The 26,582-nt window shown below is 37.8% G+C and overlaps 1 protein-coding gene across 4 annotated transcripts in view; it reads left to right on the plus strand.

Annotated features, from left to right (window-relative positions):
* Window positions 1-26,582, plus strand: part of DOCK4 (dedicator of cytokinesis 4) — a 483,746-nt gene that overhangs the window by 361,842 nt on the left and 95,322 nt on the right. For all 4 annotated transcript variants that reach the window (XM_032275667.1, XM_032275665.1, XM_032275666.1 and 1 more), the window contains exons 24-27: window positions 852-979; window positions 3,075-3,209; window positions 13,671-13,769; window positions 25,332-25,426. In XM_032275667.1, the coding sequence (XP_032131558.1) occupies window positions 852-979; window positions 3,075-3,209; window positions 13,671-13,769; window positions 25,332-25,426 (457 nt within the window). The remainder of the gene's footprint in view (window positions 1-851; window positions 980-3,074; window positions 3,210-13,670; window positions 13,770-25,331; window positions 25,427-26,582) is intronic.

Raw genomic sequence — 26,582 nt, forward strand, 5'->3', positions numbered from 1 at the left:
ATGGTGAAACGCTGTCTCTACTAAAAATACAAAAAATTAGCTGGGCATGGTGGCGCGTGCCTGTAATCCCAGCTACTCAGGAGGCTGAGGCAGGAGAATTGCCTGAACCCAGGAGACGGAGGTTGCGGTGAGCCGAGATCGCGCCATTGCACTCCAGCCTGGGTAACAAGAGCAAAACTCCGTCTCAAAAAAAAAAGAAAAAAAAAAAGAGGTTTAATGGACTCACAGAAGGCCTCATAGTCATGGCAGAAGGTGAAAGGCATGTCTTGTGTCTTACATGGTGGCAGAGAAGAGAGAGTGAAGCCAAGTGAAAAGAGAAACCTGTTGTAAAATCATCAGATCTCTTGAGACATATTCACTACCCGAGGACAGTATAGGAGAAACTACCCCCATGATTCAGTTATCTCCCATCGGGCCACTTCCACAAGGAATTATGGGAGCTATAATTCAAGATGAAATTTGGGTGGGGAAACAGCCGATCCATATCCGGGGGTTAAAAAAAAAAAATGGAAAAACTAAGTTGTTATCTACCATCGTAGAAAGTCAGTAGGCAGTCTCTCTTAACGAAAATTCAGGAAACAGCAAGAGAAGCATGTAGTTTAGATATTTAAAACAATTTTAAAAGGATATCTATTTTACCTAAAAGTGTCAAAGGCCTCCAGAGTGTAGGAATTGTGCTTTGGGGAAAGGAACTACTGTTTTTCAATATAAACCTTGCAGAACTAATACCTTTGTAACCACATGTGTTAATAATTTAACCACTAAAATTGGATTAAAAGTAGATAAGGATTTGCCCTAGGTATTGTGTGGGACTCCAACAGATGTGACACTAATGACTCTTCTCTCTTCAGATTCCCGGTACATTCTTCTGCCTGTCGTGTTACATCACCTCCATATTCACTTGCAAGAACAGAAGGACCTGATCATGTGTGCACGTATCCTTAGCAACGTATTTTGTCTCATCAAGAAAAACAGCTCAGTAAGTAAATACAGGTCCTAGTATATAGTTCCTATCAAATGGCTTCTGGAATTAAACTTGTAAAAGTCTACAAAGAAACTACACTAAAGAGGAATGCTCTAAGACTCAATTTTATTTCCAACTGGGCTGGACTTATTGCTTCTCTTTGGAAGGAATTTTTTTAACCTTGTGGGATTCTCTAACCCCAAATAACCTGGGTTCCCCAAACTTGCATTTCAAGGAAGAACTGCATACTGAGTGAGAAAAATTAGAAATCTCAAAGCCTCCTACATGTGTCTTTAGTCTTGATATGATGACTTCTCTGTGGCAAGAATAAATTACTGCTTGCAACGTGAAGTTGTTTTTGATCCATTCTGTGAAAGGCGGCATAATGATACTCAGAACTTGGCTATGGCCCTTAGGCCGGGTCCCCTGGAAGTTGCAGAAGCAAAGGACAGCCCCAGGAGATTGATGGTATCTTACAATATAACCATTACTTGGCCCCAACCGTGATCTCCAAATTATTATGGATTTGGGGATTCCTGTCAATGTGCCTAATTCTTGATGCAATGCAACTGCATTAGAAAATGCAGTACAAAATGAGAAGAATCACATGCTTGCTTATAAACGGGACAACTCAAGAGTATTTGTGTTCATGGCTCAGGGGTCTGGTGTGAAATCCACATATGGAGAATATCCTGTTCCAATTCTGCCAATATGCAACTGTTAAGTAACCATTTTACTCATCAGTAACAGGTTTTATGGAGCAGAGTTTGGCAAGGAGTGCCAAGACTCCTGTCTCTGCTTCCTCTATGCTACAGTTTCCCAATTTGTCACTTACGATCAGCTTCTGAAGATCAGTGAGCTGGGACGGGACCTCAGTGGAGTTGTTGGAGATAGAGTCCCAGTAGCATGGGAATAGAGTTGACAATTGAGAGAAAAAGCCTAGAAATTCTGCCTCTGGAAGTGTAATAAGAGGAACCTGCACGGAACAAAGCAGTTTACTTTTCCCACCCCCATAATCCGGGCCCCAAGGGTGATTTGGAACTGAATAGAACAGTGGTGACAGAAGGCATGAGTTCACATTTAAACCTCCCTCTATAAAATTCTGTAAAGAATAACCATGCTATGCCTAGTTAGAATCTTTTTCCAAATTATAATTGCTGAGGGTAAAATGTAAGTTAGATAGTTCACTGCACAAAAACGAAAACAGCAGATGAGAAATAAAAAGAAAGCACCTCCACAACTTCTGCTCTCTGTAAGACATTTAAAGCAGAGACTAACTCGCTAGAGGGAAAACCTTGGTAGTTTTCTTGCAAGTGTAAGAAAATTTATCATAAAATCCTAGCCAAAAAGCTCTTTCCAACTTGTACTTTCTAAAAGTATTTTTACAAAGACTGATCTCCTTGGTTAGGAGCATTTGTACATAGAGTTTTGTTTTGTGCAGTTGTAGTAACACAAACCCATCGCATACAGTCAGTGCAGGGCAATTTGGGTTTCTTTTTCAAGTCCTGGGGTGTGGATAATGTTAACTTTGCATCAGGAAAGCAGTTCCCATATGGCCACTGACCTCAGATCCATTCTGTAGCTAAGGGATATTTGCCTGGGCCAAACGCTGTTTCCTAATATTTACATGCAAAGACTTTTAAAAATCATTTTTTATAGGAATAGACATTTGTACTTAAAATAGAGTTTTGGAAAATGACTGATGCAAATCTAGTGATGAGAAAAGTAAATATAAGCACAGTCTGGAACGGGGGAATTATAGACTAAGAACTAGGATGGCATTGCATGAAGAGTCAGGCCAGGAGGCAAACTGAATTGCCTAAGGTAGCACACCCTGTTGGGAGCCTAGCTGGTGTTCTGAGTTAGTCTGGTATGCCTTCATAACATCACCCACCTTTTTATTTGTATCTCAGGTATCCATTGTGCCCCTAAGTTGTATACTCTTGGGTAAGCCATTAACTTCTCTGTGCCTTTGTTTACTGTAAAAGATCATTCACTTAGGAGAAATCCAGGTCTCTCAAGTTCTCTGACCCTTGGATTTCCCCTTTTCTGTTAGATTAAAATGCATGTTAAACCCCAATTTCCTGAACACATTTTTTTCTCTCTTAAGGAAAAATCTGTGCTGGAGGAAATAGATGTGATAGTGACCAGCTTGCTGGATATCCTGCTGAGGACCATATTGGAGATCACCAGCCGACCTCAGCCATCCAGCTCAGCAATGCGGTTCCAGTTCCAGGATGTCACTGTAAGATCATAGAGCAGGTGGCACGTGGAACAGGGCCTGGTCATGCTTGTTAAAGCTTCAGTCACGTTGCAGGTGGCTTGATGTTATCATCTGGAAAATCTAGCCTTAGGAGAGTAACCCGTGAGCATTTCAAAATCATATGAGGCTACATTAATCACATAAGGAAACCAAGATATAAAGCATGTTTGTTAAGGGAACTTGGAATAAGCGGTTTTGTTTTTTTTTTTTTTTTTTTTTTTTTTTTGAGACGGAGTTTCGCTCTTGTTACCCAGGCTGGAGTGCAATGGCGCGATCTCGGCTCACCGCAATTTCCGTCTCCTGGGTTCAGGCAATTCTCCTGCCTCAGCCTCCTGAGTAGCTGGGATTACAGGCATGCGCCACCATGCCCAGCTAATTTTTTGTAGTTTTAGTAGAGACGGGGTTTCACCATGTTGACCAGGATGGTCTCGATCTCTTGACCTCGTGATCCACCCGCCTCGGCCTCCCAAAGTGCTGGGATTACAGGCGTGAGCCACCGCGCCCAGCCAGAATAAGCAGATTTTACTTGCAGAAAGCCAACTTTGATATTAGTCATACCTTGCCCTGTTTAAATTAACTCATGATTTTATATCCCAAGACTACTTGGTAACTTTTTGTTCTCTTATCATCCATCAAATTGCTTGAGTGAGAAGAGTGAAACAGAGTAATAAGAGTCAGGGGCACTGAATTTTCTTTCCAAATTTTTCACTCTTACTACTTGGGATTGTAACTTTTCTAGGCCTCAGTTTCCTCAGCTAAGAAATGAGAAGGTTGGAATTGGCATTTTTTTTTTCTTTGAGACGGAGTCTCTCTTTGTCGCCAATGCTGGAGTGCAATGGTGTGATCTTGGCTCACTAGAACCTCCACCTCCCGGGTTCAAGCGATTCCGCCGCTTCAGCTTCCTGAGTAGCTGGGATTACAGGTGCCCACCACCACACCCAGCTAATTTTTGTATTTTTAGTAGAGACAGAGTTTCACCGTGTTCATCAGATGGTCTCGAGCTCCTGACCTCAGATAATCCACTCACCTCGGCATCCCAGAGTGTAGGGTTTGGGCCACTATGCCCAGCCTGGAATTGGCAAATTTTGAGGTGCTTTCAAGTGCCACTATTTTGAGTCTAATATTTATATTTTATATTACATGTAAAACATTAAGAAAATTTTTAAAAATAACATATCCGACAGTTTATATATGTGTATCTATTTATGTATATTCATGAATATGAAATGATACAACCACTATGGAAAATAATGGGTCTACTATATATGCAAGGTAGGAATGGTCCACTTTCTCAGTACTCTTATCAGCATTTGGTGTTGTCCCTGTTTGGAGTGGAGAGCATTCTGATAGCTCTGTCGTGATATCTTACTGTGGTTTTAATTTGCATGTCCCTAATGGCTAATGATGCTGAGCATCTTTTTACATACTTATTTGCCGTCAGTATATCCTCTTCAGTGACATGTCTTTTCGTGTCTTTTTGCCAGTTTTTAATTGGCTTGTTTTTTCACTGTTGTGTTTTTATTTCTTTTTACAATATGTGATTTGCAGGTATCTTCTCCCACTCTGTAGCTTGTTTTCTCTACCTCTTAACAAGCTTTGCAGAGCAAAAGTGTTTAATTTCGTTTAAGTCCAGTTTATTAATTTTTCCTTTTATGGGTCAAGCTTTTGACTCTTTTTGCCTAGCCCTGTATCTTAAAGGTTAGCTCTTAGTTTCTTTCCTAAAAGCAGTATAGTTTTATATTTTACATTTAAGTCCCTTACCCATTTTGAGTGAATTTTGCATGTGTCAGATAATTCTAACATCTCTGACCTTGCAGTGTGGACATCTATCAATTGTCTTTTTCATCCAATTGGAGAAATTCTTGGTTCTTGATAGGATGTGTTATTTTCTGTTATAATCAAGACATTTCTGCAAAGGCTCTGGATCTTGCATAAACCTTCTGTTTTAGCTAGTTTTAAGTGACACCACTCATCAGGGGAACAGTGAGTGCCTACATGTTATGGTGAGACAGGGCTAGAAATACAGGTTTGTTTCTTGGCCTCCCTCCATTGACACCTGAGGCAAGAGAGCTCCTTGTGATTGCGGGATGAGGTGGAAATTCTGGCTCTACATATAGTCCCTATTGACAACGTGGTGGGAGTGGCTTTGTTACTGCTGGGCCATGGTAACCATCCTGACTTTCTTCTAGGCCTCTTTGACACCACCCCTATGGGGAGGGAAAATATGACTTGTTACTGCCAATTGTGGGTGGAAGTCCAGGCTCCTCCCACTGTCTTCACCAACACTGACCCATGGGTGTGAAAGTACCTGCTTGCTATTGGACCTTCTCTGGCTCCGCTCCAGGAGAGGTTTTGGGGCTCCTCACTACATCCTCATGAGGGTAGAAATCTAGGCTCCTCACTCAGCCTTTGCAGTGAGCTGGCAACTGAGGCCAAAGTTTTCTGTGGCGTTGAGCTAGAATAGAACAATCGTGGCTAAAAGTATTGCCCTGTAGAGCTGCCCTTTCCTGGTATGTTGGCTGGAGAAATAAGGTTTTGTCAGGACTTTTTCTTTTGTCTACCAACTATTGGTGTTTCACAGTTGCTGGCCTCTCCATCCCAGCTCTGAAATGTGTGAGGCAAAAAAGAAAACCCAGAGAACTCCACACTGTGGCCTTCGTCAGGTCCCAAGTTTCTTGGCCAGTCTGCCCTCTTTCTCCACCTGTCAGAGTCTTTTTCTGTTTGTTTTATATTTGATATTCAGGTGTGTGTGTGTGTGTGTGTGTGTGTGTGTGTGTGTGTATGTATGTGTGATGGAGTCTCACTCTGTCACCCAGGCTGGAATGCAGTGGCTCAATCTTGGCTTACTGCAATCTCTGCCTCTTGGGTTCATGTGATTCTCCTGCCCCAGCCTCCTGAAAAGCTGGGATTACTGGCACCCGCCACCACACCTGGCAATTTTTTTGTATTTTTAGTAGAGATGGGTTTCACCGTGTTAACCAGGATGGTCACAATCTCCTGACCTTGGGATCTGCCTGCCTTGGCCTCCCAAAGTACTGGGATTACAGGTGTGAGCCACCGTACCCGGCCAGGTATTCAGGTTTTTAGTTGCACTTAGCAGGAGGAATAGCAGAGAAGTATGTCTACACTTTCAACCTGGAAGTGGAAGGATGTCTCCTTCATTATGGTTTTGATGGTAACATTTTGATTGCTTCCTAGCAACATAACTCTTACATAGTTCAAAAGTTATAATGGCACGGAAAACAGAATCATAGCAAATGCTGGACATGGTTAAAGATTGCCTGAAATCTAAAGCTAAAAACACTTTCAAATTACTTTGTACATGCAGAGTGTACAAAGTTGTCTGCATCAAATCTCTATGGGATACACGTGTTTTTCAGGCCATTATGGTGTAAGAACCAATGCCAATTACGAGACTTCAAGAAGTCAGTGAATCAGGTCTGTGGATGGAAGTGGTGTAGGGCAGACAAGGTTATTGTCCTGGTACTAAATTCTAAGAAAATCACATGAGGAGAATCCTTCCTGCATAGCTCTGTGGTACCCCTTGCTGTGTGAGAAACCAAACTCTCAAGATATGTGGGGTGAATTTTCTAGAAAACACACACATAAGTTATTTGATTTCTTTGTTTTTATACTTTAAGACTTCTTTTTTTAAGAATATTCAGACCTAGTTTGATTCCTACTCTGCCATTGCACTGACTCTGTGATGTTGGCCAAGTTACTAATGTCTCTAAGCCTCCGTTTATTTGTCTTTAAAACAGAGAAAATAGGCCTGGTGCCATGGCTCACACCTGTAATCCCAGCACTTTGGGAGGCCAAGGTGGGCATATTGCTTGAGGCAGGGTTTGAGACCAGCCTAACATGTTGAAATTTCATTTCTACTAAAAATACAAAAAAAAATAGCCAGGCATGTTGGTGGGTACCTGCAATCCCAACTATTCAAGAGACTGAGGCAAGAAGAATGGCTTGAACCCAGGAGGTCGAGGTTGCAGTGAGCCAAGACCACACCACTGGACTCCAGCCTAGGTGACACAGCGAGATCCTGTCTCATAAATAAATAAATAAATCAGAGAAAATAGCTATGCCTATCTCAAAGTTAGTGTGAGGATTTCATCAAATTTGTAAAGGTATTTAAACAGTATCTGGCCTAATACTCAGTCCGTGCTGGCCATTAGTCGTTGTGGTAGCAGCAGCAGTCACAGTAATACCGTGATTGTTGCAGATGTGCTTGTTGTATTGTTATAATAATTCTAAAGCGAGAAACATGCTCTGGTCTTTCACAAAATCCATTCTCTGAAGACTGAAGATCTGTTGAATTTATCATTTTCTCATAGAGAACAGGCTTTCTGAATAGGGAGTCTTTAAAGTGGCAGTTCTACACTGAGCACCTTTTCAGTCTGTGCAGACACATGTATGGAGAAGTGCCCCTGTCAAGTAGACACACTGTGAGTAAATGCAGATCCCACAACATGCCATGATAATTCTTCCAGTGCTCTGTAATCACCGTGATTGTTACCCCGTCTCCCAGCCACACCAGCATGAGCACTGGCTTCTGCCGTATCATAGTTCCAGATAACAGAGCCTTATTTTTAAAATTTAAAAGGACTGTACTTTTTGTTTTTCCACCAACCGTTTTTTGAATTTTAAAATGCTTTCTCTAGCTAGAAAACAAAACAAAACAGAAAAACCACCATTGTGATCAGTTCCTTTCACAAGTCTAATTATAGGTAAAAGCAGATTTTATAAAGCAGTGGAAATGACCACTTGACTTGCATCGTCAACTAATGGAGCTCCAGAGTTCCTTAAAATTTATAAATGCTTCCTTGTTCACAGCTCTGTTAAGTACCATTTATGGAGCAGATTCTTCTGGTATAGGCCAGGTCGAAGACAGCCACTGTGGTATGCTTATCTAAAGTTTTCAGGTGTTGTTGGTTTGTGGTTGGGGCATGGAAATGGGTCTGGGTTAATTCTGTAAGAAATATGTGAAAAAAGTAATGTATGTGTCTAATATGTTTCACAAAGACAGTTGTAGCCATCTAGGACCCTTGCTATACACAGTCATTTGTAGAAATTCCCATTGTACTCAGTCTATACATAAAATGGCCCCTGAAGATTACAGTGTTTTCAAGGTGATTTATATATAAGAAATTTTCACACTGCGGCTAAGTACATCTTGGCCACTGATGGCTTTTTATTTCTTTTTAACAAATTGTGGGTCTGGGATTTACATATAGATATACCCTTAAAACATCCTAAAAACAAAGAAAATTACATTACAGATAAAATATACATTAGTAATTGGACATCTCACAAATCACCACTAAAAAACTTACTCTTGTCGCCAAATACCACCTGTTCCCCAAAAACCTATGGAAAATTTTTAAAAATTAATTATATTTTAAATTTTAAAATAGAGCAAAAAAATACATTATAGATAAAACGTACATTAGTAATTGGATATCTAGGCCTCCTAACAGAGTTGAATGTGCTTGGAGTTCCTACACAGCATAAGTGAATACATAAAATGTCATTGTAGAGTAGATATTGGCATTGACAGTAATACATCATAAATGCCCAACAGATTATATGTCATGATTATAAGTTATTGCAATGGGCCTGAGTCAGATATGACAAATAAAATCATTAATCTGAATTCAAACAGGTTTCTCCCCTATGTATATTGACTGTAAAGACTTAAAATGAAAGTCTGTTCATTACTGCATGAAATTTCTTATTACTAAATTTGCAACAAGAAATATGTCATTCCTTCCACTTCAGCATATTTCGCTATTCAAAGGATTGTGTGTTGAAGTAAATGTCTTAGAAAAATTAATCTAGTAGCTGTGTTAGATACAATGGGAATATGATATGGAAAACTAAGAGATGGAAAAGAATGGGTTTCTACTAACTAGATTTGCATATTTAAGTCAAGGCATAGTTAAGAGAAATGTAAAAAAGTATGAGCATCAGTTATCAACTGATGGATTCTAGCATATTATATTTTAATTATAATTTAAAAACTAAAAAAAAAAACCTCAGGTATATTTTCTCTGTAATACAATAGTCTGAGCAGAAGGAAGATGAGTCACTGAGTACAGACTTCTAGAACAGATATCTGGGTTCACATCCCAGCTTCACAAATCTCAAGCTGTGGAACCTGGGGTAAATGTCTGAACCTTAAGAGATAATTAACTTTTCTTTGTTGATTGTGTCAACCCAACAAAGCCCAAACAAAGAATGAATTCAATAGTATAATCCAAGTATGGTAACTTATACATAGTGCCATTGCATAAATCATAGTATTGTCATATGTCTTTTTTATTTTGTAGAGGTATAATTGACATAAAATAAATGACAGCTGTTTGAAATGTCTAATTTTAGTTTTGACATATGTGTATTTCTATGAACCATCACCACAATCAAGATAGCAAATATGTCTATCACTCTCCAAAACTTCCTTGCCCTTCTCTAGTCCCTCTCTCTTGCCCTTCCATGCTAACTCATCCCCAAACAACTGCTAACCTGCTTTTTATAGTAACTTATCTGTTACTATACATAAGTTTGCATTTTTTTAGAATTTGATATGAATGGAATCATGTAGTACATAGCTGTTAATAGTATTTTGGGGACATAGGGGCAGGGATTCTGGCTAACTTCACATAATATCGATAGTTTATTCCTTCTTATTGCTGAATAGTATTTCGTTGTGTGGATATACCGTAATTTGTTTCTTCATTCACGTGCCCCGTGGTAGACATTTGATTTGTTCCTGGGTTTGGCTCTTATCTTCCATTTACCTGTTTTTCTGTTTTGACACCAATAACATACTATCTTCATTGTCATGTTTTATAATAAATCTTAAAGTCAGGAAGTGTAAGCCTTCCAACTTCTCTTTTTCTAAGTTGTTTTGACTATTTTAGAACCTTTGCACTTCCTTATGGATTTTAAAGTCAGATCAGCCTTTCAATTTCTAACCCCCAAAACTATGCTAGGATAATGACTGGGATTGCATTGAATCCAGTTATCGATTTTGGGAGGATTGATTTTCTTTTCTTTTAAGAGGGAGTTTCACTCTTGTCACCTAGGCTGGAATGCAATGGTGTGGTCTCGGCTCACTGCAACCTCCACCTCCAGAGTTCAAGTGATTCTCCAGCCTCAGCCTCCTGAGTAGCTGGGATTACAGGCATGTGTCACCATGCCCAATTTTGTATTTTTAGTAGAGATGGGTTTCACAATGTTGGCTAGGTTGGTCTCAAACTTCTGACCTCAGGTGATTCACTTTAGACTCCCAAAGTGTTGGGATTACAGGCATGAGCCACTGCGTCCAGCCAGAATTGGCATCTTAACAATACTGCATACCCAATCCATGAACATGTAATATCTTCATCTTTTTAGGACTTTAACTTCACTCCTCAGCGTTTTGCAGCCTTCAGTGTGCAGATTTTACACATCTTTGGTCACATATATTAGAAATTATTTCATATTTTAATGATATTTTAAATTTCAATTTTTGATTGTTCATTTTTAGTGTGTAGAAGTAAAATAGATTTTTCTATGTTAATCTTATATCCTGGAATGTCAATAAACTCGATTAGTTCTAGTAGCTCTTTGATAATTCCGTAGTTTTTTCTATGTACACAGCTATGCTCTCTGTGAAGAAAGACAGCTTTTTAAAAATTCTTTTCAAATCTGTATTCCTGATAACCTTTTCTCGCCTTATTGCACTGATTAAAACCTTTAGTACAGTGTTGAATAGAGGTGGTGAATACGCTTTGGGAGGTTTGAAAAGTCTTTATTTTGTCTTTGCTTTTGGAAGATACTTTTCCTGAGTAACAAATTCTTGGTTGATAGATTTTTGGTGTTTTTTTTTTCCTTTTTGTTCTCTGAAGCTCTTGCTCCGTCGTCTTTCAGCTTGTATTTTTTCCAAGAGAACTTTTCTCTCATGTTTGTCTTTGTTCTTCTCTATGTAATGCACCTTTTTTATTTTTTTTCTGAATAGTATTTTAAGATTTTCTCTACCACTGGCTGTAATCAATTTGATTATGATGTGCCTTGGCGTCGTTTTCTTCTTATTTCTTGTGCTTGGGGTTTGTAGAGGTTCTTTGATATATAGGTTTATAATTTTCAAAGAGTTTGAAAAGGTTTATTCTCATTTCTTCAGTTACTGTTTCTGTCTCTTCCTTCTCTTTGAGACTTTCAGTTACATAGATATTCTGCTAATTGAAGTTGTCCTATAGTTCACTGATGCTTTTTTACTGTTTTTTTTTTTTTTGGGTTTTTTTTTTTTTTTGGTCTGTGCTTTATTTTGGAGAATTTCTACTGCCCTCCCTTTCAAGTTCAATAATCTTTTCTTCTGCAATGTCTAATCTGCCACTTGACTCATTCGATGAATTTTTATCTCACAAATTGTAGCCTTCATCTCTAGAAGTTTAATTTGGGCTCTTTTTATGTCTTCCATCTCTAAATAAATATATTCAGTCTTTCCTTTAGCTTACTGAATAATTAGAATACATATATAACTATGTTAATGTTCTTGTCTGGTAGTTCTAGCATCTGTGTCATTTCTGGATCTGTTTCTACTGATATATTACTCTTTCTCCTCATTTGCATCATTTTTTCCTTCTTCTTGACCTGCCTGGTAATTTTTTATTGCATGCCAGACATTGTGAGTTTTGCATTGCTGAGAGGTGGATTTTTTTTTTAATTTTTAAAAAGTACCTTTCAGCTTTGCTATAGAATAAGGTGAAATTTATTGGAAACTATTTGATCATTTTAGGACTTGCTTTTGAAATTTGTGAGGTAGGTCCAGAACAGCATTTACTCTAGGAATACTTTTTCTCCAGTACTGAGGAAACACTCTTTTTGGTATTCTAACTGATGCCTTAATAATTGTGAGGTTTTTCCAGTCTGGCTGGTTTTAAAAAAAAAAAAGGCACTGTTATTCCCAGTCCTGTGTGAGCACCAGGCACTGTTCTTGCAGTCCTTCCAGATCATTTTTTTCCTAGTGTTGGGTTGGGCTACTTCCTTACACACATACACAAAAATATTAATAATGTTGCCTGTAAATTTTTAATTCTTTTGTTAAATATCAAGGATTCCCTCGTTCATTAACAAAGTCTGTGTTGAGCTTGGAGGATGCTTCTTCTGGCCCACACTGGTTAGTTTCTTGAATATTTACCCTAAAATATGTATGCAGACAATTATTTGTCATACTTGTGTGTTGCAAATGATTATTTGCAAGCAAAGATCTGGCCTGAATACCTGGTTACCCTGAGATGGTCTTTAAGAATTATAGCATCTTTGGGCCTCCCATTGCAGCAATCGAGGATACATTGAACTTTCCTGACCCAGCTGCCTCTATTGAAAAATTCCACTTCTCAGGGCTTTTAGTTTCTACTTATAAAGTCTGTAGTTTCTTTCCATGTAAAATCTAAGAAACCAGTTCCCAATTAAATTGCACTTCTGTAAATACACTATACAATTAGTTATCAGTGACTGCCTCTCCTATTGTATTTGTTTTGTTTTAAATGTTATTACTCTGTTTAAAAAGATAAATTATTTGCTGACCACAAAAAGGTTGCGCTGAAAATGCAAGTATTTTAAATTAGAAGTTCATTCAAAAATGCAAGTGATAGCAGTTTTATATAGGTTCTCAAATATATGGATGCTATGTTTACTTTTTTATTGTTAATTTTTAAGAATTAGAATTTGTGGGTATAAATCACATGGAGCTCAAGCACGAAAAGAATGGCCAATTGAAAAATTATTTTCAATCCTCCAAGACATCTGAATAAAACTGTTTTTTAAAAGGAGATTGAAATGGACATTATGCAACATATGGCTTTCATTATACCCTGTGAGTCAGCAGATCAACTCTTTGATGAGTTGGAGAAGGTCATATGAATTCAAAAATGGAGCATGAAGCTACAGGAAGGGCTTTGGAGGCAGAAAGACTGGGGATAACTCCAGCTCTGCTGCTTTCTAGTTGAATGTCTTGGGGCAAGGCTTTGGCACATCAGAAACTACATTTTACTTTCTTCAAAACGGCCTTATACACGCTACCTCATAGTGTTTATATGGAGCTTAAATGATTGAATCAATGCAAACATTTTAAATGCTCAGTAAATGATCATCAGCCTCAGTGCCTTACCTTCTTTAAATGTGTCAAGTTAGTTCCCAAGTGAAAAGCGTCCACTCAAGTTAAAAAAAAATCCTCTCTAAAATTATAGATTTGCGAATACCAAGTAAATAAATGGTAATCATCCTAGGCAGAAGTTTTGGCTGTGATATTTTGGGTAATTTAGATTAAGAAGACTTCACAGGGCAAGTTTGGATCATAGTGATTTCATTTTAAAGTATTCTCTTTGAGGACAGTTTCAGTGTAAGTTACTGATGTTCTTTTATGTCCTTACTAAAAAATATATATATTTTTTTTTAACTTAGGGGGAGTTTGTTGCTTGTCTCCTGTCCCTATTACGGCAAATGACAGATAGACATTATCAACAGCTTCTTGATAGTTTCAATACAAAGGAAGAACTAAGGGTAAGTGACATTTTTTAAAATTTTCTTTAACATATCTTTTTAGTTTCTCTTGTTTTTATTCGTCACTGTTCAGAAAGATCCTAGACAGTTGCTGTGCCTGTTTCCGTTAAGTTCTAAGCTGTTTTTTCTCAGGCTCATCCACAAATCTTATCTGTATTGGCTTTTAAAGATTTCTATTACTCAAGCAAAGCTATTAACTCTCATTTCACAGAAGGATATAGGATATAAAGTACCTGTCATCAAAGTTCAATAAACTAGAAGCAGAATAACAGAACTGAAGAGATAAAAACAAATAGACTAACTCTAGTTAAGTGAACCTAGAAATATTGCCTTAGTAGCAGATAAAGGAGAATATGTAAATATGTTAGCTCATTTCATCTCACTAAAACCATAATGAGAAGTTCTGGCTACAACTTTTTGACTAGGCATACACTGTTGTATTTGTTATTCTCTATCAGCTGTAATCTAATCAATATGCTATGCTACTCTGACAAGCTGACATTAAACAGGAAATATGGATGCCAGGTTTATAAAGATCTGGTATTTGGTGAGATTTGTGGAACTATAATGCTTCTTTCATGGTTTCACTAAATGCTTGATTATTCTTAGTTGGAAGAATGATTTGATCTGTTGTCTTCCTTATTTACTTCTCTTTCTCTTCCATCTCTTCAGTTTTCCAGACAGCTGTCATCTGGAAACCATCATATTGGAAGCATTCCTTTTATGCTGGGTGGTGGAGAATTCTAGGACCAAAAATATAGTTCTGCTATGGTATTTACTTAATTGGAAGCCTTCCCAGTGCCTTCGGGGAAGACATTGTTGATTTTTTCATATGGATAGTGCATAGGGGTCGCTTATCTGTGACTTTAACTGGAAAATATTAGATGATCTCAGAAGAATCTTCCAGTTGTTACTTTAGAGAAGTTGACAAGCTGAGTCACATAAAACAAAGAATCATTTGGGGCAAATATAATCTCTCAGCAGTCAGTCATTTGGCATATGGCATCATGTTTTTCATTCTTAAATTGAATCTTTTTTCTTTTCTTGAGACAGTGTTTTACTGTTACTCAGGCTGGAGTGCAGTGGTACAATCACGGCTCACTGTAGCCTCAAACTCCTGGGCTCAAACAATCCTCCTACCTCTGCTTCCCAAGTAGCCGTGACTATAGGCATATGATACCACACTTAGCTAATTTTAAAAAAAAAAATTTTTGTAGAGGCGGAGGCTCACTATGTTACCCAGGCTGGTCTCAAACTCCTGGCCTAAAGAAATCCTCCCATCTCAGCCTCCCAAAATACTCAGATTACAGGCATGAGCTACCATGCCTGGCCGTACATTCAATCTTGAGTTTAGAATTAAAAATGGATAGAAGGCCTTAGGACTTACTCGCTCTGAATACAGAAATACATAATGTCAAAGGACAATAATTGTGCATTTGTTAACTGTCATTAGGAATTGTATTCTTAACACAGTTAAAGAATCGTTAGGTTTTACTTAAGAAGTCAACTTCACATTTGAAAATTTCCCATAGGAAAAGCACATATTTTTATGGAGCCTGGGAATTAAAAAATAGCAGAGAAACATAAACTAAAAGACATAATTAATTATCTAGGTATTGAGTTTTATGCTTTGGTATTTGTGTTAACAGTAATAAAAGAAATGGAAATAATGAATAAAGCGTTTTATGTGGACTTTTCTCATTTCAGTCAGCCAATACATCTTTTCAGAGGACAATTATATTCCCCTTTTCAAAATTATTGAAGCTGGCTGGGCACCATGGCTCAGGCCTATAATCCCAGCACTGTGGAAGGTTGACGCAGGTGGATCACCTGAGGTCAAGACCAGCCTGGCCAACATGGCGAAATCCCATCCCTACTTAAAATACAAAAATTAGCTGGGCATGGTGGTGCATTCCTGTAGTCCCGCTACTTGAGGCTGAGCCAGGAGAATCGCTTGAACCTGGGAGGCGGAGGTGGCAGTGAGCCAAGATCGCACCACTGCACTCCAACCTGGGCAACACAGTGAGACTCCATCTTAATAATAATAATAATGGCAAGGCCTTCTGACCAGCATTATTTAATGATGCTAATTACTTAATCTGCCATTCAGATTAAATGGAGATTGAGCAACACAAGCATGGCAAGCACTGTGCCACACACTGGGGACATACGCAGGCACAAGATGTCCTGTTCCTATAAGGAAGTAACGAGACAAATAATGGGCATTAGCACCTGAGTGGTGAATTTGCAGGGTGCTATGGAGCACGTGGGAGTTGCTGCCAACCCAGACGCAAGGCAACAGAAAAATTTCCAAGGGAGATCTCAGCTGAGAACTGAGATTAGTAGGAGTGTACTAGATATACCTTTGGCTGGAACGTTCAGATCTGTCTACTAAAGTATCACCTGAATGCCCCGACTGACACCTCACTCTCTCTACCCTACCTTTGTAACACTTATTAGAATCTGGAATGTTTTTGTTTATTTGTTTATGTGTATTTCCCTGTTTATGTGTATTTCCCACTGGGTGATAAGCTCCTTGATGTCTGAAGCTTTGTCTGGCTCACTGCTATATCCTCAGATTCTAGACTATGCCTAGCACATTGCAGGACTTCAAGAAATAGTTGTTGATTGTTTGATAGAATATAGAGTTTAATTCATAAGGCTGTATGAATGAGTGTAGACTTTGTTTTGAGGATATTTTGAGGGTTTTAAGAAGAGAGAGACAATATCACATTTGAGGGAAGAAAGACCTGTCTGGTTGCACTGTTGAAAAAGCATTTGGACAGATGCAAATAGCTCATGCCTGTAATTCCAGCACTTCGGGAGGCCAAGGCAGGAAGATTACTTGAGCCCAGGAGTTTGAGACCAGCGTGGGCAATATGGCAAGACCCTGTTCCTATAAAACGTTTTTAAAAACTAGCTAGGCATGGTGGCAAATGCCTGTAGTCCCAGCTACTCAAGAGGCTGAGATGGGAGTATCGCTTCAGCCTGGGAGGTCAAGGCTTCAGTGAGCTGTGGTTGCACCACTGCTCCCCAACCTGGGCAACAGAGGGAGATCATGTCTCCAAAAAAAATAAAAAAGAAAAAGAAAGGAAAGAAAGAGGATTCACTGAGGTCAAGATGAGAAGCAGAATGCTGTAAAAGATTTGAGATAGTAACCTATACTAGAAATGACTGTGGCCTGAAATAGAGGTGATTGTGGAGATAGATTCTAGGGACAATTTGGAAAGTTGAATTGGTGGGACTTGATGGCTGATAATATTAAAAAGGTGAAGGAGAAGGAAGAGTTGTAAATGACTCCTAGGCCTTTTGACAACTGGCTGGATGTTGGTGTGGTGCCATTCACCACATGGGGATGCCAGGGGGAGTTAGGTATACAGGTTTGGGAGCAAAGGTAAATTCAGTTTCAGCCTGAGTTTGGTCATTTGAGGGACATTCAGATGGAGATGTTTAGTAAATTGTGTCTGAAGTTCAGGAGAGAGAGAGAGAGAGAGATGGAGATGGGTTGTGGGATGTGGATCCGGAAACTGTCATCCAATGAATAGTAACTGACATCGTGGGAGTAAATGTGAACATCCAAGGAGAGTGTAGAGCATGAAGGTAAAAGGGCCTACGCAGAATCCTAAGCAAAGGACAGAGGTGTGATAAACAGTGCCTGCTACTGCAAGGAGGTCAAGTACCATCATGAAAGGGTCCCTAAATACTGCTGGTGAACCTGACAAGCAATTTCAATGATGAGGGAACTTTTCATGGATTGAAGAATAAAAAAAAAAAAAAAAAAAAAAATACAGTGGATTGGATGCAGTGTTTCAAGAAGAAGAGGGATAAGTTTGAATGTGCAGATTTTGATGAATACCCACAATGGAGGACACTTAAGCATGTCTAAATATATTCATGATTAGAGCTTGTGGACAGGAAGAAGCTGAAAATGTAAGAAAGAGGTACTAACTTCCAGGGTGAGGTCTCTGAGGAGGCAGCAGGAAGGGACAGAATTATCCCAGACTGGGAATAAGATTCTTGTACTTTCCCAGTGTAAGAGTGAAAGAGAAATAACTGGAGTTAATAAATAAATTTATTTTTTTATTTCATTTACTAAAGGCTAATTAGTCATCTTATTTTAATCTGCATTTTTAAAGTTCATATGTCCCCTTATAAAAAATATTAATAAATGTTTCCTATGCTCAATTTTCTTTAAAACCAAATATTTCCAGTTAAGTTCCTAAACCTATATTGCAGTACTTTCAAAGATAATAACACTGGTCCCTAGGCCCTTATAGAAAGTCCCTAGAACCAATTTTACTTCAGAAATCAGAATTTTTATGATTTCATAAAGATAATATGGTACATATATAGCGCCTCCAATAAAATCTGGAGTGATCCAAAATATTCACTCCATATGGGATAAATAAAGACTATAAATCATTCTGGTCAGGTTTTGCTGCCAAATGGATTGTAAGACCAAAACATTTTAGACTATTTTTGGGTTTTGATAGTAAAGGAAGTGAAAACCTCTAAACAACAAGCATTTTATGTGCAATTTAGTATGTACCAGGCACTGTTCTAAGCAGTCGATTAATATTAACCCATTGTAACCCTCAAAAAGACCCCATGAAGTAGGCGCCCATTATTTTATTAAAGATATCAATTGTTGATTCAACAAACATTTATTGAGCATCTTGGTTAGACATTCGGGATATCAAGACTAATAAAAATCTGCTATTAAGGCCATCTAAATTGTTCTGATAAATAAGCATTATATGTATAAACTGCAATGATACTGGCTAACAGTTACGCCTCCTCACCCCCATCCCACAGCCAGGAGCCAGATGTGGTACTTAACCCACATTTCATCCTCTCCCCGCCTCCCCCGCCATGAAGATTGACTGATGCTATTATTGTTCTCAAGTAAATGGGAGTGCTAGGAATTCTATTAACATCCTGAGCTCTTTGCTCAGGCAGCTAAACTCAGCTTTTCTCTAAACTTTAATAAACTTTTTTAAGCCAAAATCTTTTCTATCAAATTATATAAAATTTCAATTGTCAGCTCTTTAAAGATAATAAGGCAGTTCTAGTCATAGAATGGAGATGGCTGAGAAAGGCCAGATTAATAGAAGGAGAGTTATTTGGGGTTTTGTATGTACCTTTAGGTTAGAAAGTAAATAACAGGTAAAGTACAATTCACAGGGTGATATTTAATGGAAAAATATAAGTGATATTGAAATTAGACACCAAAAATTCCCCATAACCCTACTGTTTTAAAAAGTGATAAAGTATATTTACCCTCCCCTCAATCCCCAACATATCCTAATCTCCAGAGGTAACTGCTGTTAACACCTAAAGGCATAACCTTGTAGACTGTTTTGTATACTATATATATATATACACACACATTTTTTATGGAATCATACTATTTATGTTGACCTATACTTTTTTACATGATAATATCTCATAGATATTATATAATCCACTCCCTCATTCTTCTGAATCTCATTATATGGATGCTACATAATTTAATTGTTTCTGATTTCTGCCGTTACCATGGGTCTTGCAGTCAACATCTTGATATGCCTCTTTCTATGGAGTTGTACCCATATTGCTGTAGAATAAATTCCTAGAAGTACAGTTGTTGGATCGTAGGATGTACACATTTTATGTTTTAATTGATACTTGACCAATTATATATTGATATTTTTCAAATGAATATTCATATTGTTCTTTATTCCTAATGTTGCTTTTTCCTTTTTACCAATTCAAAGAAAAATAAGGTTTGTCTTAGCATTTCCCAATGGTTCTATAAATCCGAATGAATTCTAAAAGTATGTAGCTGTCAAGTATCTACTAAGCTAATGGTCTTTCAACTCCATTTATGCCTGAAGAGCCTGGATGCCTGCCTCCAGGGTTACTGTTGAAGTAGCTTCTGGCTTCTTGTGCAGTGTCTCGCTTCTCAGTTCCTTCTTGTGTGTGAGAGGCGTGAGTCACAGTGTCAGAACACAAGTGTGTGAGAACAAAGACCTGAGGGCTGGTACTCTGTATTGTTTACTTTTTTCCTTCTCTAGAATATAACATTATGTAAAAATGAACAAAAGTAAACTCTAGGTAGTGATTAAGATTTTCTTCCTCCTTCTTTCGTCAGTAATGTTTCATTATGCACCCACCTTGTCCTGGAGGCTACAGTTTTGTCCATATCCTTGGCATTTCATATACATGCAGCAGTGAGACTCCTGTGCTTTGTTGATTATGACTTCTCATAGAACTCTGGGGATCTTGCTATAAGCACAAGATTATACATGACCTGGAAGTTAAATGCAGCACAATTATAACTCTGCATTGTCTCCTATATACTGTCTCACCAGCTTTCAGAAATTATATCTGATCAGGCCTCAATCCAACTTTAAAACTCTGAATACTTCCCATTCCCTACAGGACAAAGTCCAATCTCCTTATTATGTTGTTTCTATCCTCAGTTTATCTTCCAACCACATTATCCTCTACCCCCTTCTAAATACCTTTCAGTCACTCAAAACTATTACATTCCTTAAAAACCAAATACGTAATTTTTTATTCCTATGAATCATTTTTTTTTCTATCTTTAATGCCCATTCTACCACCACCTCACTTCGATTGCCTAATATGTACCCCTATTAATCCCTTCTCTGATTCAGTTCACCCTACAAAATCCAGCTCAGGTATCACCTTCTTGATGAAGCCTTCACAGGATACAGTCCTCCCTCTCTGATAGCATGCAACAATGTACTTTCAGTATTTGCCATTTCCTTGTGTTTTTTATGACTGTGGGCTCCTTGAGAGTAGAGACCACGTCTTTGTGTCCTAAGCGCAGAACCTGGAACATTAAATCTTTGTTGAAGGAATGTATGCTCTTAATATTTCTGCCTGCTTCAAAAGATTTTCAGTACAATTATTTTGACTTACCTTAATTTAAATATATTGATTACAGAAAAATGGTTATTTAGCTCTAAAAGATTGAAGATCATTTGGGAGTTATTTGCATACTACACTTAAAAGATTCCATTTTAAGAATATAAATTTCAATGTGATAATGATTATTAACACCCATTGATTGAATTCAAGCCTCACACCAAGGGTATTGCACATTTGAAATTTGTGGCAAATGTTTTAAATTACATTTGATTATAGGCTGAGGGTCTGTCCTGTTCATTGTGCTTGAAGTAAGATGAAAATGCCCTAATCTGTGTACCAGCCTCATGATGCTTTATTTTACGGATATCTTATCTCATGTTTCATAGACTCAGGGTTCATCTCTCTGTGTCTTGCCAATTCTGTTTCACAAACCTAATTTTTGTCTTGTGCCCTTCTCTTTTTAAAAATATTTTAGATTTAGGGGTACATGTGCAGGTTTGTTAATGAGCATATTGTGTGATGCTGACATTTGGGCTTCAATTGAGTCCATCATCCAAATAATGAACATGGTACCCAATAGGCAGTTTTTCAGCCCTTTTCTTTCACCCTCCCTCCCTTCTTTTGCAGTCCACCATGTCTGTTGTCCCCATCTTTATGTCACTGGGGATCCAATGATTAGCTCTCACTTATAAGTGAGAACACAGTATTTGGTTTTCTGTTTCTGTGTTTACTCACATAGGATGAAGGCCTCTAGCTGCATCCGTGTGGCGGCAAAGGACGTGATTTTGTTCTTTTTGGGGCTGCATAGTAGTATAGATGTACCACATTTTTTAAGCTAATTTTGTCTTGTGCCTTCCTTAATACCATAGCATCATATGTAAGCAGAAAACAATTTTTATGTGGTACAGTTAGAAAATCTAAAGCACATGTTTGGCTCTCTCAAACATCTACATAAAACCCCTCAGTGTCTCCACAGTGCCTTCAGGATAAATGTCCAAACTTCTTACCATGGAAAAAGTTAGATTTGCTTATCATTTATTTATCCCTATTTATCTTTCAGCCCTATGTCTTCCCACTGCCCCTTGTAGTCCAGGCAACCCTGTGCTCTCTCTTGCCTCTGCAGCCTACAGGTGTTGTTCCTTCTGGGTGGAATACCTGACCTTCAGACTTATCCATCTTTGCAAAGCATGCATGCACCTGCGTGGTTTTTAGATTAACATTCATCTCTCCCACTAAACTGTAAACTCCATGAAAGCAAAGAGCACATTTAACCTACTTACTATTGTGTGGTATATTCCAGACACTCCATAAACGCCTGCTGCATGAATAAATAAGAGAATGTTTCTTACCTTACCAGGTGTCCCCAGCATCTAGCGTGGTGCCTGGCACACAGTAAAGCACCCGGTATTTATAAATCAGTACATGTTAGTGATCATTTCTAAAATCATAGCAACTGTTCCTACTTTGTTTTATAGTAAAATATAGGACTTTTTATTGCTTTGGAAGACTGTCCCAATAACTTTCTTACTTGAACCTCTCTCTTACTTGGACCTCGGCAGAAAAAAATACTTCTATAAAGTAACACCCTCCTATTTCTTTGAACTCTGATTTGAAGAATACTAATAATACAGTTTAACCATGGAAATAATGCAACGTGGTTAAGTGACCACATTGAGAGACTGCTCCCATGCTGCCAGGCTTTAAATGGTAGCATATGAAACACTTACTTCTTTGTGCTGTCCAAGCAGGAGTATTATAGGCATGGCAATGTTCTTTTTTGAATTATAAAAAGAATTATCTTACTTAGTTGTATGTGCAAAATAACCACATCTATCTATGCAAAAACACATATTTGGTGAAATGACCAGAGTTGAAAAGTACTTGAAGAGGACGGTCAAGGAAATGCCACTGTGTTTTGGGTAGGAGGGACGGAAATATTAAAGAATCTAGCATTGAAGTTATATTGCTTTTAAATATTGGAATTGACTTTGGAATAAACCCTGTTGCATGGCAGTAGACAAAGACTTGCTGAACTAAATTACATGTCAGTACTAAAATGGAAGGTATTTGTGTTATGTGATGTGATGAAACGTTTGCCTACATTTTAGAAATAAGAAAAATGTGGAGATGCCTTTTGAATAACTAAATGACCATACTGATTTTTTTTTAATCTCCTCTAATTGCAAGAGACTTCAAAGCCCCCACATTTTACAAGTATGAGAACTCGCTTCCAGAGAGGTTAAATAAATTGCCAAGGTCATTGAGCTAGTTAATTGCATAGCCAGGATTTAAAATCTAGGTTTTCTGATTCTCGTTATTATGCTCTTTTTTTTTTCTTGTAAGATTTCTACTGTTGAATGTGTTTGGTTTCATAATTGTCAATGAAGCTTCAGTGGACACTGTAGAAAGCTACTTGAGACACTGAAATGTTTTCTTGGGGGAAAAAAAGATTTATGTCAATTCACAGGCATTGGCAATGTCACATGCTGCCACAGCCTTTTCTTGTGGGAGATAAATGGGACTAGGAAAATGAGAGAGCGCAGAAACAGGTCCTCTATCCCCAACTCCTCCACCTGCAATAATGTTTCCTTGGTCTCCAGCACTACAAAAGAATAACTGAAGTTGCTAGCTGCTAAGATAGATATTTTTCCTCCTATAGCCAAGCTTTTCAGTGAATACTTTTTCTCCCTGCAACTGACAGCATAGTCCCCCACCCCACATACCACATGCACACATACATACACACCGCCGCTGCCATTAAGAGTACCGCTTCCAGTTTCCAATTCTGTTACAGCTGTTGAGGCAAGAAGGTAAAACTTCAGCATTTTAGAATTTATTTATACTATTCCTAGCTAATTGTAGACTATAAAGCCAAAGAATCCCCACTTTCATGACTTTCATACCTATCTAAGCAAATGCAACAAGATAGGAAACTGAAGTGCGATATAACTCTTTAAAGATAGATGCACAAACCATTTTTGCAGGGATAATATATATATATAATATACTATATATAATATATAGCATATATCATATATGCTATATAAAATATATACTTATATATTATAGTATATATTATACATATATGTATATATAGTATATATTATACATATATGTATATATAGTATATATTATATAATACCTATTATAGTATAATATATAGTGTATGTGATGTATATATTCATGTCTGAGTAACTCAAGAGGCTCAACTGAGAAACCATTAAAATAAGTTTCAGAAATGCATTAGAAAGGATTTCTCACAGTTTTAGTAAGCTAATGACCTACTCTCCTGAGAGAGCTAGAATGTGAAGCGTTTCCCAAAATTACCTGACCTACAGTGAAATACATTTGGGAAACCCTGCTTGCAGTGATTCTGGAGCTCTGTCTAGTCATTTAAAGATGGATGACCTAGTGGGCATGTTTCCACATGGTGCATGCTATATATCAGTGTATGTGTGTTGATGCCAAAGAAGCTAAAATAAATTCGTGTCAAAATATTTATGGGCTTGATTGAAGTTGTTAGAGTATATAAAAAGAAAATAAAGCGACCACATGGTTTTCAGTTTTTAGATTCTTTCTGTCTTCTGACATGAGTGACAATCATAATCTTACATTCAAGCAGCTTACATGTTTATCATAGTGTGTTGTTGGATTTGATAAATAAAACTCTTGTGTTTGGGGTTGCTTTTTATTTTTGAAGCAACACCATATCGTTACCTTCAATCAGATTGTTAAAGAAATATATTTTCCTAGAATCACTTAGGTTTCAAAAAGCTCTTTAAGTTTTCTAGTTAATTAATCTTAATTAAAGCTAGATTGAGCCAATCCTTTTTGAGTAGGGAAAGCTCATTTCATTCATTGTGTGTAGTATGTTAACTCCTTGATTCCACTTTAAGTATCATGTGCTATACTGCATTTGACCCTATCTCTTGCAATGTTTAGAGCAGAGATATTTCCATGTCTGGTGATAGCTTCTTGTCAAGAGTATTTTCAGGTGATCAATTTAAAGATAACATCTCAGTAAATATTACTGCCATCTGGCATGTCATCTTTGTGAGGAATATATTGATACTCTCATAACTACTAAGCGCTCCTCACTGGGCTTGATTTAGCACACATCCTCATTTGAATGTATTCTGCATGGCATACTCTAGAAAATTCACTCAAATTCTATAAACCTGCATACATTCCATTAGTACTGCCTCTCAAAAATGCCCTGTAAGAAAAATAGGTTTTTGTATGAGATGCTTTTTGATGAGCATAACTTTCTAAATTTTGACACCCACTTAAGGGAAAGCAGATTGAGGACTGTTCATTGTTCTCTTGGATTGAAAAGTTCTGATGTTTAAGACACTATAATAGAAGAAAGGGTATTTGTTTCCCTGTTAATATTCTGTTACAAGTTTTCCACTTGATTTTCAAAACCCTAAATTGTTAGAATTTGTGAAAAGAAATAAAAACTCATTTTCACTGTGCCCAAGAAAGAAAAGAAAACATTTGGGTGGGTGTGAGTGCTGAGAATTGGAAGGGTCATGAATCCTTCCCTTGGGCAAACTATTAAACTGTGGCTATCTTCTCTAGAAGCCAATGGAAATGGTAACAGCAGTACTCAGTGTGTATGTGTGTATGTATGCCAACAGTCACCATAAACCAATAAAATGATCTATTTTCTCCTTATCCAAGGATTTCCTGCTGCAGATATTTACTGTATTCCGAATATTGATACGCCCAGAGATGTTTCCAAAGGACTGGACTGTTATGCGCTTGGTTGCTAACAAGTAAGACATTTAAGTTGATACTTGCAACTCAATGTATAGAGGAAGAAGAGAGTACAAAATGATCTTTTTCATTTGATCTCAAGTTTGAACTGGTGGTGGTGTGGTTTTTTTGCTTCTGAATTAAGTCTTTAAAAAAATTATCGACATTTGTTTTGAATTATCGTTTCCTTTGTATATATTAACATCATTCAAAATGTAAACAACATAATAGCATATGCATTGAGAAGCTCTATTCCCATTGACCCTCTACCCCTAGGCTATATAACCACTTATCTTTGTTTTTTACATATCCTTCTGGTGTTCCTTTATGCAGAGGCCAGCAGGTAGTGTCATATACATACCGTTCTGTACAATGCTCTTACTCTTAGAAATCCTGGCAGTCTTTCCAAATTAATAGATAGAAAGAAAGCTGTCTATCTATCTATCTATCTATTTATTTTTGAGATGGAGCTTCACTCTTGTTGCCCAGGTTTGAGTGCAATAGTGAAGTCTTGGCTTACTGCAACTTCCACCTCCCAGGTTCAAGCGATTCTCCTGCCTCGGCCTCTTGAGTAATGGGGATTACAGGCATGTGCCACCACGCCCTGCTAATTTTTGTATTTTTAGTAGAGATGGGGTTTCACCATGTGGGCCAGACTGGTCTTGAATTCCTGACCTCAGGTGATCTGCCCGCCTCAGCCTCCCAAAGTGCTGGGATTACAGGCATGAGCCACCGCGCCCAGCCGAAAGCTCTTATTGTTTTATGTATTTTCCTTTACAACTGAATAATATTCCACTTAATGGCCATACCATAGTTTATTTAACCAATGCTCTGTTACTAGACATTTGAGTCATTTCTGATTTTTCTTAATTCTTCTTAACAAAAGACATACATTAAGCATCTGCCATTTGCTCGACACTGGGAATAAGACATGACCCTTGAGTTGGACACATGGAGATTAAAGTTCTTTTTATTCACCCAATTGGTTTCGCCAATAGAGAGCTGAAAATATTGCTCTCAGGAAACTTCAGAACAAAATACAGGCATTTGGGAGGTTATTGACCAAAAGTTGATATTAGAATCTCTAGGAGATGATAAAGTTAGTTTATATTAAGCATATTCAGCACGATCTGAGAACAATACTAGAAGAGAGAGGAGCCAGGAAGAGATATTAGG

The sequence above is a fragment of the Sapajus apella genome, unplaced genomic scaffold (genome assembly GCF_009761245.1).
Source record: "Sapajus apella isolate SASKATOON/1434 unplaced genomic scaffold, GSC_monkey_1.0 scaffold7, whole genome shotgun sequence".
Classification (NCBI taxonomy): Eukaryota; Metazoa; Chordata; class Mammalia; order Primates; family Cebidae; genus Sapajus; species Sapajus apella.